Raw genomic sequence first — 17,290 nt, forward strand, 5'->3', positions numbered from 1 at the left:
AAAACTGCAACTTTTATTGGTCATTTTTCTCAGCACAGAGTTATAAAAATGTTACAGAGTCAAAAACTTTGTTCCAGTCCCCAGACTTTTTTTATTTAAATCCAACAAACAAATGCAGTAATTTGCGCAGATGATTCCTTCTCCGAGGCTTTCTTTAGACTTTGCATTTGGCCATTCCGTACCCCAGGCAGGCCCATTCGTTGGTCAACTCCAAAAAACCCGGAGCTGAGCTCAGTCCACTGGCTACAATCAGAACATTCAGAAACATCAAGTCAATTCACATTTTTCAAATGATGATAGTTATTTTTTTATTGGAGCCGGCCTCGTTCCCTCACCTGACAGTAGCTTGTACAGGTTGCAGTAATTGAGGCCGTCATCGAGAAGACTGGTGAATCCCAGAGAGATGGACTGAGCCTGAGGAGTGAAACAGGAAAAAAGACGCCATCAGCTAAAGAAAAAAAAATAAAAGAAATGAAAAATAACAGCATTGGCAGTAAAAACAGCACTTAGCGGGTACTTACAGAAACACGGCAGCCACTGGTCAAAGTGGTGACACTAAATGAGAAGGTGATGTTCTGTGCGTTGATGCCATCAGGAGACGTATGGTTGGCTTTGATTTCCAAAGGAGTGGCTGAGACAAGCTGCAACAACAACACATGTTAAACTAAATACACTGATTTAGTGTGAAAAGCATTAAATTTCTGCTCTGTTACCATATACTCAGGACTGAAGGCTTGAATTTGTTTGGCAATTGTAGTACTGATTTCAGCGCAAGGTGCCGCGAAGAGCCTAAATAAAGAAGCACAGTTTGGGGACATTCAGGAAGAACAACTCTTCTTCAGGTTTTCAGGATTTGTATCAAAAGCCTGACTTAAATCTGGTGAAACATGATCAAAATGAACAGAAGATGTTACTCACCAGAGAGATCTGCAGAAGGCATGGTAAGGAACCGGGACGGGGAAAGGAGCAGGAGGAGGAACAGCAGCAAAGGAGCCGAAGAGTCCTAAGATAACAGCCGAGGCCAGCAGCGGGGTCTTCATGGTGAGCTGGTGCAGATTTTCTCCTCTTTGACTGCAATGAATTTCCTGCTATGAATGAGTACCCCGAGGACCGGAGGCCTGTTTATATAAGACATGAGGGTGGTCATGGAGTGATGGAGCTTGAAATGGATTTGGGTGATGTTGGTGTCTTGTGGTTTTGGTCAGACTTGCTGCTGATTTGTGTTGTCTCGAGCCTTCTTTCTTATTCATCCTACAAAATCAACACTGTTTCATGGAGGTCAATGAAAACATCACAAAACTCTCAACTTTAGCAACACATAAAATGTCAATAACTCAGTCAGTTTAGGAGATATTGTGTTAAAATTTGCTCTGGTAGTAGCTGAGATTCACCCTCAACACATACTTTGAGCGCTAACACATCTCATGATCATCTTGCAACATGAAACTGTGCAAAATGCAGTTTACAAAGTTTGATGAAAACAGCTACAACTATAATTTCTCATCATCATAGTTCAAAAACTCTAGTAGGAAAGCCTTGGTTGGTATGCATTCATTTAAGCAATGTGAGTTTCACACATTTCAGTGAGCAAATGTAAAGAGAAATTAAGCAATGAAATGACTGCAAACTGAAGCACAAACAGAATGGATTTGAGGGTCAAAGCCACCTTTAATAACTGTTTGGATGCTACATTAATCTTTCCTTTGTTCAGCTGCCATAAACTGGAAAATGTGTCTGTCCTGACTGCTGAATCACGAGATGTGAAGCTAATAACCTCCTCTGATTTGAATGCATGACGCTTGGCCATGGTCACACAAATGAAAACAATGCAGGTTATGCACTAAATCTAGATTTAATGAAGGCTTGAAGATTTGCTTGCCATTAGCACATGGAGCAGTGTCATTAGCTGTTGACCATGTCATTTGTGCATTTGTTTGTGTCTTTTTGTTTGTGTGTCCTCACAGAGCTCCACAAGTCGCCCAGCAGACACCCAGAGATGCCAATTAGTCAGCTTCCAAAGTGCAGAGCATCCTCTGGAAACTGGGACACCCTCTGCAAAGGAGCTTAACGCTCTGCACCCATGGGTCTCGGCCTGGACAGAACCAGTTACTCTGTAATATAAAAGCACCATTGTGTCACACTGAAACTAGGCAGGTTTCATCCTCCTGTGCAGAAACACAAGCAACCTCACTTTACATAAAAAGTACGGTATATGCATTTTAAGTGAGCATTTAGTAACTTTTCTACAATTCATTCTGATTGTATTCAGGCTGAAAATTCAGTGGCCTTCCTGAGATTATTTACTTTCCAGACCCATCGCTTTATTACCAATCTCATTTTTCAGTATAATAACATCAGCGGCAAAGCTCAAATCCTCTCAGTTCGTTTTGGTTTTATGAAGGATTGACAGCAGCTCCAGGGTTTGAACCTGACTGAGTGTGTTTGGGAAATGCTAAAACCTTATGAGTTACCCACAAATCTGCAAAAAACTAGGATGCTTTTTGTCCATATAGTTAACAAAGTGAAAACATTTAACCCAATATGTTAAAAAGAGTCTGGGCAGAAAGTTATTCCACAATCTGACCACTCAGTGCGTTAAACTAACATCCTGTTTTCAAACTTGAATTCATAAGCTTCTTCTCATGATGCAAACAAAAAGAAATGAGCTTTTGTGATGTGACGAGTTCAGCATGTGACTCCGCTGATGGTTCCCTTTTTATGGTCACCGTGCAACGGAATGGGTGAAATTGCAAAATATTGTAAGCTTTGACACTAAAAGTCTGCTTGAAATTGATTCGGTCAAGAATATCACTCGTGCGTCTTGTGGTTATTGCTTTTAAAGACACATTACATCAGTACTTAAGAGTTTGTGGGAGTTTTCAGTTCTGATCTGAACTGAAATGTCAGGTTTTTCAATCACAAAACATCGAAATAAACAAATGTAACAAGGGTCATGTTGCTTTGTCCTTGGGGAAATTATGCGTGTTACTCGTCTACAAAAGCATGCGAACCTTGTGAGCTGGTGGCTAATCGGTGGGAGTTTGTAAAAGTGTAACAAGGTGAAGAAAGGGGATTTCTGACGTCCTCAACAAAAGAGTGATTGTTGCTCATCAGGCTGGAAAAGGTAAAAATTAGTTTTTAAAATCTGCCAAGTTTAATTGTTAAAGTTCACAACTACAACAGTGGAAGATACCATTTCTGATATTGCATATTTGCATCTAATAAAGGAATTACAAAAACATTTTTTAGTCAGTAAACAATGAATAAATAATGTTAAATGTTTTCTTTTGGAGGTTAAAGAGTGCACATGTTGAACAGAGAGCTTTTCATTAAAAAAATATGACTTTATCTGTTATTAGTAGTAGCCTAATTAGTTTTTTATGGATTACTTTGCTGAGATAAAAATGATACAGGATTTATCAGTGACCACATAGAAGTTAAAGTACTCTGAACAAAACTGTAATGACTTAATTTAAAGTTTGTTTTACTAAAGATTCATTTAAAGTCATGAGAAGAAACGCTTTAGATCCTGGTCTGACTAAATCTGACATAAAGACTTCTGTTTGAAGAAAATCATCAAATTCCAGTCAGTCACGAGGACAGAGATACTTTTTTATAGGCCGCCCAGAGATCCTGCTCCGTTGCGTTTCATGTCACACTCATTAGTGTAGCATTTGTATCACTGAATAAACCACAGGCAGTGCCCAATCCCTCAGTCTGCAGAAAGCAGTCCAGCTGCAGCCACAATGGCTCTGAGAGCTCTGCTCGTCTTCGTTTCCTGTCTGCAGTTTGTTGTTCCTGCCTCCTCAACAACAGATCCAGCAAAATGCGTCGTAGTATGGTAAGTGACTCAGAGAGTTTTATTTTAATACTTGCTAATAATCTAAATATGTACTTGTTCTTTAAACAAAACACTGGGAAGATGATCTGGTAGATATTTCCCTCTTCATCGCAGGACCTTTACGCTGCCCTGCTCTGAACCTGTCACAGATCTGGTGAAGCAGCTGAAGTCCTGGAGCTCCAAGAAGTGCCGTGATGGCTCAGAGAGGTGCATGTACGAGGTAATTACAGACTTTTACTTTTAGCTTGCCTTTTGCTACTTTTAGCTGCGTTCTGCTTCTTTCAGTTTGAACAGCTCAATTTCAGCTTCTTCAGCAACTTTAATCAACACTCAGCATTCACATTGAGTTTTACAGTTTATCTAGTTGTGTTTTTTATTGATTTTTTTGTTTGTTTGTTTTTATTAGATAACCAAGGAGTCTGTAAAAGAACTTGAGGTTAAGCACACCTCTCCTCAGACTGGCAAAATCACCAACATTAACTTCATGTTTACCCCTCCTGCCGCAATGTCTTTTTGCAAAGTAAAGGTAGAGTAAAGGTGCAGAAGTAGTTCTTTGACAATCTGTTAGCTTTAAAATGATAATACATGTTCTTTGCACAGGCTATCTCCACTGCTGTGTCTCAGAACACCACCAGTCCTAATGATTACTGTCTCCTCCACAATCTCATAGATGGTAAAAAATAAACTATTTACTGCTTGGTTTAAATTAAAATGAATCAAAAGTTACTGTCGATCATTTTTCTACAATTATTTATTGTTACGTAAACAGGAAGTGGGCTGACCGAGGCCTCAGGCTACAAGGAGATCTGCAACCAGAAGATGTGCCCCTCAAAGCCCTCGGCAAACTGTAACAAGGAAGGGTTTAAAAATGTTTAAAGAATTTCCTTCGTCCTCACTTCATGAACACATTTAATATTTTCTGCTTGGTAAATCTAAAACTTTACAACTAGTGGTGCTTTTTTTGACTACTTGGCTTGAAACAATGAATTTAAACTTGTAAAGTAGCATGGCACGCTCTGCTGTTGTTGGCTTAGTTCGGCGCTCATCACATCTTGTGCAAGAATTCACCCAAATTTTTGAAATAATCTATTAAAGTTACATGGAAACTTGCTCGTTATTGTGCATGTTATTGTGATTTTATTGTGTGTGTATGTGTCCCTTTGTATGTCATGTAAGCAAAATACCTCATGAATCATTAGACAGAATTTATTGAAACTCTTACAAAGTAAGTATTGAATGTACATCTACAACTGATAAGCTGTTGGAGCCAGTCCAATTCAAGATGGCTTCCACAGACAAGCCACCCTAGCCAACACATCAATGGCTATAACTCAGTCATTTTTACAGATATTGAGCTAAAATTTGGTGTGGTAGTAGCTGAGAGTCAGGCATAAAAATTGGCAGGTGATATAAATAAATGCTAGGCCTTTAGTTTGAGCTATCTCTGGCAAATAACCGAGCAGAGTTGGATATTTGTGTGGGAGCGTTATAGTCAGACACATTCATTTATGCACTCGTTTATTTACAACACACAGCATTTTCTTTATCCATGGAGTAGGTGGATTAAAAACAAAAAAACATCCAAAACAGAAAATACAGAGCCTGGCTTGTACAGTATGTACATAAAATGTTAACATCTCGTACACTTTGTCTGGGAGGAGAATGTCCTCCACATGTATCTGTGCATAACATATGGAGAGCAGCGGTTCCTCCTTGTCGATTGTGTACCCTTTAGCCTCTCTGGTGTTCTGGCTGCTGTCTAATCAGTCTCATCTACTTCCTTTAATGTCACTCCAGATTAGCCCTAATGCTTAGCAGCAAGTGTCAAGGCAAAAAAAAAAAAAAAAAAGCACTGAGGAGTCTGGAGACAACCAAGTTTGATGCATCAAAAGAAGATAGATATTTAAAATGAAGTGTGTCTAACCATTGAAGTTGTTGTAAAGACGTTGTAAAGTGGGACTCTGTGAAAAGGTTTATGATCAATTAATATAGTCCCCATTGTAAATAGCTTTTTTTTTAACAACGTCAGCTTGGAGAAATGAGATCATTTCTGACAGATTGATGAGCTAACGGCTAGTCCAAGACTAAGATGGTGTCTTAAAACAACTTCAGTCTCAAACATTTCATAGCTGTTCATGCAAACACTCCTTTATAAAGCTTTACATCACCATCAGTTTCACATTACATGGTTGTTTAATAGAAATCTATAGTTACTTGCAATTGCAAATAGTAGCAACAGCAGCTGGCTGTAGCACTTTTGCTGAAGCCTGGAACATTTATCATATCATTTATCATTTATCACACTTTTGCCTGTGAAATCTTTAAGATTGGCGTTGTTTAAAGATGGTGGCGATCCACTTTGATATTGGCCCCACTCCAACTAGCCATTAGCTCATCAGAACGGTCAGAATCAAACTGTATTTCTTCTTTTAAAGATCTATCTGCAACAGATAAGGTATTATTTGTTTAGAATCCTTCCACAGAGCCCCTTTTCAAAAGATCTGAACTATTGTTTTAAAGGGTTGAGTTACCTCTACAAGACAAATATAAAACATTTGCTGTAAAATGAATACTTTTTTTATAAGGAAAAGGAAACATTACTTGGAATCAGTTAAACAACAACAAAAACGCATTTTGAACCCACTTCTTTGACAATTTGCCTCCCAGCTGAATGCAATGTGAGATTTAAGGTGCCACACTCAAAGTTAAACACTTCCCTTGTTGGCCATGTTTAACGCCACACTCTCTAAAGCCTCATCACTAACACACAAACTCAATCAACATCAAGCACAAACACTGAGCCAAGGGCTTTGCATTCACCTTAAATTACAGTGGATCAACACAGACTGATATGTACGGCAAATCTGTGGCGCTTCAAGAAATCAAAGCTGTTCCTGTCATCTATTGTTGTTGGGGTATTTTTTGGCAATAAAGACTGGAACGTCATTGACAAACTGGAAGCAGTAATGTTACACTGGAAATCTGCCACCGGTAACCTGCAAGGCAGTGCCGCCATTTAACCACAAAAGGGAACAACTGGAACATGGTCATCAAATGACATCTTAGTTCGACCCTGCATGCATTAATATTACAGTCTGTATTTATTTTATCTATTACAAATGATCATAAATAAACGATGAACTCATTAGCCACAGCTCAATCAAGTCTCCTCAAGGTATATTTGATAAAGAAGAACAATTGATGTGTTTAAAAAAAAAAACAACAAACAAAACACTCCGCTTCGATGTCAGTGGAAGATTATGTTTGATATCCTGTACAGCTGATGACAGTTCCAACAAAACAAAAACAATAATGAGCACAAATATATATTTATATATATAAAAAGACAAATCATCTATCAAACTCTGAGAAATCCTACACCACACAGCCACACTGTTACATTTATGGCACGCCGAAGGCAATTTCAAAACAAGAAGCATTCATTTTGTTGTGAATTACATCTGTAAATTAATACATGACAAAAAAATAAATAAAATAAAATGAAATCCTGCCCAGGTCAGCTCCATCTTACCTCAGAGACTTTTCCCCACATGCTTTATTATACAGAATGATTTCCCAAACTTGGTTGATTAAAGTAACTGCAACATATTACAAGCAATATAATACTGTATATATGTATGTTTTAAGATAACCTGGCTTTTGTTTTTCCAATATTCAAGTTAAAAGTACTCATTGCAATGTCATGAAGTCTGGTAAAAAAAATAATAATGGCGTAACAAAATCTGCACAATTCTTTTCCCGTATTCATTGTTAATTTGCCCTTAATATGAACTTTGGGTCAAATTAACCCGGAGCTGCAGAGGCTTCTCTTCCTCTCTTCAGTTATGAGGGCTTCAGGAGGGTTACAAAAAGTGTGTAAGCAAAATATGTGGGCTGTCAAATACCACCTAGTTTCAGCTATTACCTATGGAAATAGCCGAAGTGACTAAAAATAGGTCATCCATTAAAGAGAAATTTGAGATTGAGAAGTCAGACAGATTTAATGTACTGGTGCATATTTACGCTCTTATTTTTTTGACTAAAGTATGCAGATAAAACTGCTTTGTTTATAATGAGTATGTACCCACGTTTCTGAACTGTTTATCTGTATACCCGGGAAACTACTGGAGTTAACTCTTTCAAAACTGCACCATTTGATACAGTTCAGGATAACCTTTTTCATGTTTGACTTCATAGCTTGCAATGAGTACCTTTAAATCAAGCCTTTTTAAAAATAATTTTAAATATTTAGCAGTAATTTGTTCATGTTACATTGTGTATGTTTGCATAAGGATTAACTGGAGTCACGTTGCATAAAACAGCCTGGTTCTATTACTGAACACTCAGGCGACACTGGTTCAACTCTTTTTGCCTCAAAAATCCAAAATTCACCCAACAGTAAAATTAGTAACATAAACAGGTTTATGTCCCGTTACTGTTTAGACATGCTTTCCTTCCTAAAGCTGTGCTGTTTATCCAGCAGCTCTGACTACAAATATAAACTCAATGTGCTTCTGGTGACCACAGATATTTGAGTCCTTTCTTTTTTATTCTGTTTCCCCTTCTTTTTTTTCCATTTACAGTTGTATAAAAAAAAATGTTGTGAACCCAGAAACTTTGTGCAAAACTCAAACAGAAGCCGTTTAAAACTATTAAAAAGGAAAGCGAGATGTTTAGTGTTCAACAACTGATAGTACATTTCAGTACATTAATAAAACGGGGAAATATTCTGTCTTTTAAACTCAAATCATCCCTTTTTCCTCATATCCTCCAGTGAGACTGTATGAAAGTTGATCTTTTTTTTCAAGCGCAGTGGATCGAACCGTCATCAAATACTGGTTTACAGTTGCATTTTTTGGGCAGTATTTATCAACATTATGCACATTTTCTGTATTCCTGTTGTGTCATTCATCATTCAGCTTCCACACCAGAGAAATCGAAGGAGCGAGGATTTAAGCAACCTGTGATTAAGGCAGTCTTGTAAATATTGCAGAGAGGTTTTTTTGGCCTCGGTTTTTGGAGGCAGACTGCCACAACAGTCTTCAGAGTTCCTATAGCTCCTGCCAACTGCTCTGTCTGTACAAAGCAGACAAGTGGATATGGACAGATATGTAAAAAATATAAAATAAAATAAAATAAAGTGTGAATCGCAATGTTACATCCATGGAGGAAAACAATCCAATCAAGAAAAAAAATCATTGAGCTGTAATCCTCATTGGAAGAAAACATCATATTTGGTTTGTGTATCACTCCTCTAGACATTGAATAATCTTTTACAAAGAGCCTAAACTGGGAAAAAAAATAGCTCAGGGCAATTGAATTAAATAAAGTCCAAGCCTAGATCTAATTTGTCCACTGAAATTAGAGCTACGGGCTTTTTAAGCGGCGTGCAGAAGATGGAGATAGACAAAGGTCCCACTTACAGTGGCTTAATTCTGTCTCATTTAATTGAGTTCATTCCAAGATACAGAAAAAAAAACCTCAAAGCAGATACATACATTTAAGTTGGACAAAGGAGATGCAGCTCCATCACTGTCTTTGTTGAGTTCTGCTGATAGGTTTCCTTCCTTGCAGCTTGCATGTTAACATATTCCAGCAGTTCTGAAATTTGCCAAAAAAAAGGCAGACTTCATGTTCTCTATAGTGCTTTAAATTATAGGGCTTCAAGCAACAACTAGAACTTTATCAGAGCTCCACACACACCCCACCCCCTCTCCCTGCTGTACAGTGTCCCTCAGACCCACTCCTGCATGGAGCGCTTGCAGTAAAGTATGTGCCGTTGCGTGCTCTTCCTCCTGAACTGGAAAACGGTGTAGAGGAGGACCATCATGCACAGTGCCAGGACGCAGGGGATGGCGATGGCCACGGCTTTCTCCGTGCCTCCTGCGCTGTCCGGTTTCATGACAACGTCCACGTCGCCGGTGTCATAGTGGCGCTCCTCTGCCACCGGGAGACTCCAGTCCCAGTCGGGGTCGGCGGGCAGGCAATCGCAGCCCATGAAGTCCCTCAGAATCGACCTGGGGTAGCCGGGCTCCACACGAAGCAGCAGGTTGTTGAACTTCCAGTACTCTTTGCCCTTGTAGAAGTAGGTAAAGCCTGTATGAGGGGCAGAGGATTAAGAGATACAGACATTAATAATATTAATATTATTGGATTTTAGATTTTTATTTACCAATGTGATGTGATTAGAGGGAAACAGGAAGCAAAGATCTCCAGATGTAATCAAACTGAGTATTTAATATTACTTTAGCACACACAACACATTAAACACTGTATCCTGCTGACAGTTGAACTACTAGCAGCACAGAGTAGTTAAATATAATGAAGCTTGCTATGATAACTTAAAACATTCATGTTACATTTCACAAGATAGCTCATTTTGTTCTTTTCATAACATCAACTAATATTACATCACTAACTTATACAAGCATATTGTCATGCTAGTGTGTTAAACTAGGTTGCATTGCAAAAAGTATTCTGATACAAGTAATATCCTCAACTAAAAATGTTGCTTAAGTAAAAGCAACCAAAATCAGAAAAATACATTTAAAGTTGAACAACTTGAAAGTACAAAGATGTTACCAACAACTGGTGAACTGGAAACTTCCTAAATAAATCTTTATTTGTATAAAGTCACACATCAATTTAAATAAAAAGGAGGGAGGTTAAAATTCTTTATTTTGAGCATTTTACATATGATCACTTCCTGATCGTTACCTCCTGCCACCAAAGGCAAAAAGACAATCATGTTTTTTATTAGTCTGCACTGTTAGCAAAATATTTCACGAACCACTGGTTCATGTAAAACTCTCCCTGATCGTACATCTACAATTACATAACTTTTTGGCATCAACGTGACTCCGGATGGCTGCTACAGTTAAGTGACCTTAGCAAACACAAAACATTAACTCTGTCAATTTAGCAGAAACTTGTCTAATACGTAGTGTAGTGGTAGCTGAGAGTTATCCTCAACACCTCCTCAGAGCGCTAACACATCTGTCAAGATCTAACAATGTCATATGAGATCGTGCATAACACCATTTACAAAGTTTTACAAAGCTGCAGGTATTTCAGTTGCAGATCTGATGGATAGAATCACAGATTTTCATTGTACTTAAGTAAATTTACTGATCCACATCTGAATATTATCAAAGAATTAAGTGAGCGTACCATTGGCCTTATCCACAAACGCCCCCTGTGGTGAGTCAGGGATGCCCTTCCAGACTGTGATGGATTTAGGGTAACCTGGGTCCATCGTCCTCATGTCCTCGTTATACCTCCAGTATCTACACAAGCAAAAAAAGAGTTGATACAGAGGGTCTGAACAAATCCCTTACAAGCATTTTAGAACAGGTTTTCTTCTCATTAATCAAAATACAGTCAATTCAAACTAAATCTCAAAATACATTTAGCCTTTTGCTGTCCCTATTCCCTGAAAAGCACAGTAAGCAGAATATTTATTTAAAAAAAAAAAAAAATCTAATGTCAACGTAACCCCTCCTAATTAAGTCTGTGGTGTTTTTGTTTTTCTTTGCAGAGACAATATAGTATTTTGCATTTTGGGATGCGTTTAAATGGCCATTCTTCCCTCAGTGAGCAGCCAATGACAGCGCACAGATGTGAGGACTATGAAAATGTTCAGCTAAGTCTTCTGTCTCTGCTGTCTGTTTGCCTAGCTGCAAAAAAAAATAATAAAAAAAATCATTCAGCAGCGCAGAGACTTCTAAGTACAATCTGGAAAAGCTGGACGTTTGTGGTGAGGTGTGCTGCAAGGTGGACATGTGGACTTAATCTTTAGAGTCATGGCAAATATGTTTTATCTAACAGTGAGTGGGCTAACAGGGATTTCACACCCAAAACTGACATTTTTTTCTTTTAAGTTATGTTATGGGAACTAATGTTTTGAAACATGAAATAGACAGTTTTTGATGACTTATTCTAATTAAATTCAACAAACAACAGATTTCTTTCACATAGCTGGCCGCTGTGATCGATCAGTCATCCATGTTTGCCTGCTATGCAGATTAGTTTTGGAACAAGCTGCAATTGATGCGCGCCTAGACAGATAGGACATTCTGTGGTTAAAGATGACAAAGCATTTCGTCATCTCCCACCACAGGGTCCGATGACCTCTCAGGATATGATTTATCACAACAGCTGAACATGTGAGTCAGAATGGCATATTTTCATACTGTACGGCCGCTGTGACGCACGTAGATAAACAACAGATCTTCTGATTGACTTGTTTTGAACCGACTCCGTAATTAATTTCCACTTTAAACCGACTAAACACAACCTGGTGATGGTCTAAAATCTTTTAGAAAAGAACAGTAATACGTTGTCATTTTTTTTAAATTTAGATATTCACAATATATGTCTGTATTATAAATATTAAAAACACTTACAAGACCTTTGCATATGGTTACAAAAAGATGCCGAACTGCATAGATGTAAAAGATTACATGACTGTTGATTTGCAGGAATGTTAAATTTGATTTTAATAAAGAAGGTATTAAAACTTTACCATGCAGACATTAGAACATTTTTAAAGAAGAGCTGAAAATACATTTGGCTTCATTATAGATCATAACTCATCAAAAATAAATCCAGATGAAGTAGAGAACCACTCTATGGCATGAAGAATTTAAAGGGAAATTTTGATTTATTGAAATCATATAGACAACATATGATGCCTTCAGGCTCTGTCTTCTTCATATAAAGCATCGCTTATTTCAGCAAAATATTACCAAATACCATGAACAGATTAGAAAAAAAACAAATTGTAAAGCAAAACATGTAACAAAGAAGCCTCTGAGCTAACAATAAGCTAAAATCTTGCATCAAATCAGGGAAACAATCTTCCAAATTAATACAGATGGTGTTCTCAGTTCTATAGTGTATTGTCCTAACTTAAAAAAAAAAAACATTTCAAAGTTAAGATGTCAATGAAATACATGAAAATGTATTTTTAGGCAGCTGCTTTGGAACAGCATTTCAGCTATAACTCTAAATGTTTTTTTTATTTTATTTATTTTTTTACCTCAGTTTTAGTTCTGCCCAAATACTTGACTTCATCACAAACAATCCTCACAAACCTGTCTCCTTTGAAGAAGTAGGTCTTGGAGACATCTTCCCACCAGACAGCTGTCTCGATACTCTCTGTTTGCATGCCGCTCCCGAACAGAGAGATGTCCTGAGGGTACGAAGGCTGCAGAGTGGTGTCCTTGAACACCCAGAAACGGTTTCCTAAAATAGGAAAAAATCAGAAAGTTTAAATGCACTGAGACAATAATTCTATCATAAATATGACCTGAAAAGTCACACTAAAGAAAAGAAAACCCCACTATACATGCCCTCTGTCTGGGTTTTTGACAGTCAGCCTGGATTTTTTTTTCTCCATGTGATTTCAAAGACCAGATGTTTCATAATCTTGTTTAAAGATTATCTGCATGGCACAAAATCTTTGCCCGATGATGCTCAGAGGGCAACTCTGCTGCATCTTCTTGTTCTGAGTTTCACTGAAGCTGCGGCTGCATTTAATTCATTTTGATCAGAAGTTCCTCAGATGGAGCTTGGAAAGCTGCTGTGGTTGGCGGCCAGACGCTCACGTGCACACACCCATGAATACACACATGCTTTAGTCCCCCTGAGTGAATGAATAAATCAAGAGGCTCTCTGATTCCACTGGGTGACAGATGTCATGTTAATCTGTCTGATGAATGGATGGCTCTCTGGGACCCACACCCGTTCTCCTACCACACAGAATTCAGTTCAGCCTCAACCCGTCTGTTGTTTTCCAACCAAATACTGGATGTTAAACTTTTACCTGCATTGTTGACTGTTTTAAATATTGTGTTTTTGGACGCAGTGGTTCTAAAATGTAACTAAAAATAGTGAGACACGGAGAAATGTGCATCAAGTCCTTCCTGTAAGTGTGTATGTCTCTTGGTAAACAAACAAAGAATTTACTCATAAAAGGATTGCTCAACTGTTTGACATTAATAACTCAAGAACAAATGACTTAATGAAACTAGGAGTCCTTAAAGGAATACAAAGATTTAACCAAACTGTTCTGTCAGCACTTGGATTATACGATGAGGATGGCTTGCAGCAACTGCCATGGCAAACTTTAGCTCAGCATTTTTAAAACTGACTGAATTATATCAGTGTTTTGTATTTGATAAGGTGGTGGCCATCTTAAATTGGCCCAGATGTTAATCAGTTGTAGACGTGCATCCGATGATTACTTTCTTGGAGTTTTATTAAAATCTGTCCAACAGTTCATGAGATATTTTGCTTAATGCTAAAGTTTTAGGCAAAAGTCTTGAGCCATCTGTTAGCGTTTGATGTAAGTGTTGGGGATTACTCTCAGCTACTACCACACCAAATTTCAGCTCAATATTTGTAAAATTGACTGAGTTGCAGCCATCTTTGTGTTGACTGAGGTCGATCAGCAGTGAGAGCCACAATCAATCAGGAAGCCTCTAAATACAGTAGGAATCAGTTGTAGATGTACAACAAAGGATTTTACTAAAATCCATTTAATGGTTTACGGGATATTTTGCTAATAGACACCCAGTAATCCAGACAATTACATGATTGCCCACCTTTTATGTCAGCAGGTGATAATGATTAGAAAATAACCCAACCACAAACTGAAATGTGGCTGCTTTTATTACCTTTAAAAAAGACAAACTTTCCTTCACTGTTTTCGTACACAGCGTCAATTTTAGAAGGCAGGCCTTTCCAGAAGTAGTTTATCTGCATGGGATAACCTGGAACCACCGAGTTGTCCCGGACCCTCCAGAACCACTGGTCCTAAAATGATGAACAGAACCATCATTCGTCACTTGGTAAACTGCTCTGAGGCCAGCAGGAAAGATTTCTCGGATTGCTTTTTGAACTTTACCTTGAAGACAAACAGCTCCTGCCGGAGAATGGCCAGAGTGTTGAAGCCTCCATCACAGATGTTAGGTTTGGCATTGGGGTTAGACGGTTTGGCCCCCTGTGGAGGGCGATGGGGTCTGGCATGGCGATCCTGTTTCTGGGGGTCTGAGGGAGGGTGGAAGCGAGGAGGCGGAACCGTGGGAGGGGGTCTTGTGGGCTGCGGAGCTTTATCTGGTGGTCCTGAAAATAGAAAAGCACAGTGTTTCATCCTGTTCCTTCTCGACTGTGCTTTACTGCTGTGTTTCTGAAAGATTCAGTTATTTCTGAAACTGTCCCCACTGAGATAGTTTTTTTTCCCCAATGTGCCCTTTAAATTGGCACCGATTATTTTACCTCTTTGGCGTCTGTTGGTTGACTCATGTTGTTTTGAAAAACTCAGATTGGCTGACCTCTTTAACAGCTGACAAATGCTGCTTACTGGCATTCAACCCAGTATGACTGATGGATGTGGTGACTAAGTTTCTAATCTGTGCTATTCAGTGTTTTGCGATGTTGAGCATCATCGATAAAGTGTTGGAACAAGGCAAAGTGCTCCTTCTTATTTTGTCTCATCATTTAAAAAAAAAAAAAGAAAGTCACCATAGATTTTCTGGATGCCCTGCAGATCATCATGAGGTAGTTTGAAGTTCTCTGTGTCCATGTACTGGTAGAAAGGAGCCATGATGGCAGTCGGGTCGCTGGAGTGCTCCAGACCGAGGGCATGGCCCAGCTCATGGACTGCGACCAAGAACAGGTCGTTGCCTGCAGGGGGAAAAAGAAAAATAATGTGAGAATGCAAATATTTTTTATCTGGTATACAGAATTTGTACTGGAAGTGAAGATGGACAGAAGTGACTGTATGTAGTTAATTAATACCATAACATTCACAAATTTAGAATGAACAAAAAGTACAGAAGACACACAATATTAAAGACCTAGAATTCCTTAAAACAATGCATATCACCCATCACCGTTCATGTCAGAGTTATAAAGGGCTTGTAACATCATTTGAAGGACCGCCTGAGCATGTGTCTATGGAGTTGTAGTTGATTTACAGTAATCGGGTTATTTTGAAGACAATAAAAGACGTTCTAACAGGAACATGCTGAATCTGTGTGTAGCTGCTTATTGCAGCAAAATGGTGCAGGATGGAGGAGTAAGTATCTGAACTTTCCCCAAGAATCCAGTTCAGTTCCCCCTCACTGATGAATGCCATCCGAAGTCATCTTAAGCTGAGAAGGGATGGAGTTTTGGTCAAACCTTGTAAATGACATTCAGCATGATTTCATGCAATATTGTGCAAATTCGCAAGATGTATTAGTGCTCAGAGTCCTGTGTTGTGAATGGCTTGAATGACTCTCAGCTACTACCATACCACCATACCAGATTTTAGTTGAGTATTTGTAAAACTGACTGAGTTATAGCCATTGTTGTGTTGGCAAATATCGATTAGCTGTGGTGGTCATCTTGTAGATGTTCATACAATTACTTTCTGGGAGTTTCATTAAAATCTGTCCACTGTTTCATGAGATATTTTACTAACAGGCAGACATGAGTTGTCTCCAAATACCGTAGTAAATGGCAAAATTTTTGAACATCTTAGTGCTCAGAATGTCAGTCTTAGCTACAACTACGACAAACTCTAGGCCATTATCTGTAAAATTGAATGAGTTATAGCCATTTTTTGTGTTTTTAAGGTTATTTTTTTTCTTCATAAAAGAAGATTAAGCCACATGTGACCAAAAGCTCAAATAAATCATAGGGACACACTCACGTTTCTGCCTTGGGCATATATGTAACACATCTGAGCACAGAGAAATGTTGGCCAAGCACAGGCAATCCTTGAATGTCTAGTTTATATCACACTGAAACACACACTCGCATAAAAAAATAAAAATGTCACAGCCAGTGTGTATGGTCAGCTCTGAGTGTCAACCTGATTTAGAATGAAATCTAATATTTATGTACAGATTGTGACTGAAACTGTCCTCGAGAGCTTGTTGCCCTTTACAATATGATATCCACTCTTGCCAGCAGCATTGCATATTACTACCACTGACCCTCAGCCAGTATCCGAAAGGTTACACTACCCCCTCTTATCTAACCCAACCAGCCTCTTCCACCTTGGCCCCGTGAGGACTCCCCGGAGACAGACTGCAGCTACCATTAGCGCACATGTCAACATGCAACATTTACATACACACTGCTGTAAAAGCCCATTAAAGATCGCACAGCTTCCTAGATGCACATGCTGAGACAGGAGCTTTTCAAAATCAGCCTCAGCACTTCTAATGGATAACCATGGGACGCTGCACAGAGGTGAACATGAACCTGACTTTGGAGTCTAAGACTATTACCATTAGAGAAGAATAGAGAAACAGAGAGAAAGGAGCGGTTTCCGAGAACAAACACAATGTGAGCTCAAAGCCTCCTCTTTCACTAATGGAAAGGAGAGATTGTAAGAGCTAGTGGATAATGGCGAAGTCACCTGGTGGTGCTTTCACAAGCCCGGTACCCTGTAGG

At 38.7% G+C, this 17,290-nt stretch overlaps 1 protein-coding gene across 4 annotated transcripts in view; it reads right to left on the bottom strand.

The window, feature by feature from the left end:
• Positions 1-5,111: 5,111 nt before the first annotated feature.
• The window catches only part of mmp16b (matrix metallopeptidase 16b (membrane-inserted)), a 30,515-nt gene continuing 18,336 nt past the window's right edge, over positions 5,112-17,290 (bottom strand). For 3 of the 4 annotated variants that reach the window (XM_025008000.2, XM_025007998.2, XM_025007999.2), the window contains exons 6-11: positions 15,368-15,529; positions 14,751-14,968; positions 14,521-14,659; positions 12,937-13,087; positions 11,012-11,127; positions 5,112-9,937 (exon numbers count right to left, since the gene is read on the bottom strand). In XM_025008000.2, coding sequence (XP_024863768.1) covers positions 9,576-9,937; positions 11,012-11,127; positions 12,937-13,087; positions 14,521-14,659; positions 14,751-14,968; positions 15,368-15,529 — 1,148 coding nt within the window. In that variant the 3' untranslated portion in view covers positions 5,112-9,575. The remainder of the gene's footprint in view (positions 9,938-11,011; positions 11,128-12,936; positions 13,088-14,520; positions 14,660-14,750; positions 14,969-15,367; positions 15,530-17,290) is intronic. The other variant, XM_017426081.3, reaches the window with a different exon arrangement.

Source organism: Kryptolebias marmoratus, linkage group LG20 (assembly GCF_001649575.2).
Source record: "Kryptolebias marmoratus isolate JLee-2015 linkage group LG20, ASM164957v2, whole genome shotgun sequence".
In the NCBI taxonomy this organism is placed as follows: Eukaryota; Metazoa; Chordata; class Actinopteri; order Cyprinodontiformes; family Rivulidae; genus Kryptolebias; species Kryptolebias marmoratus.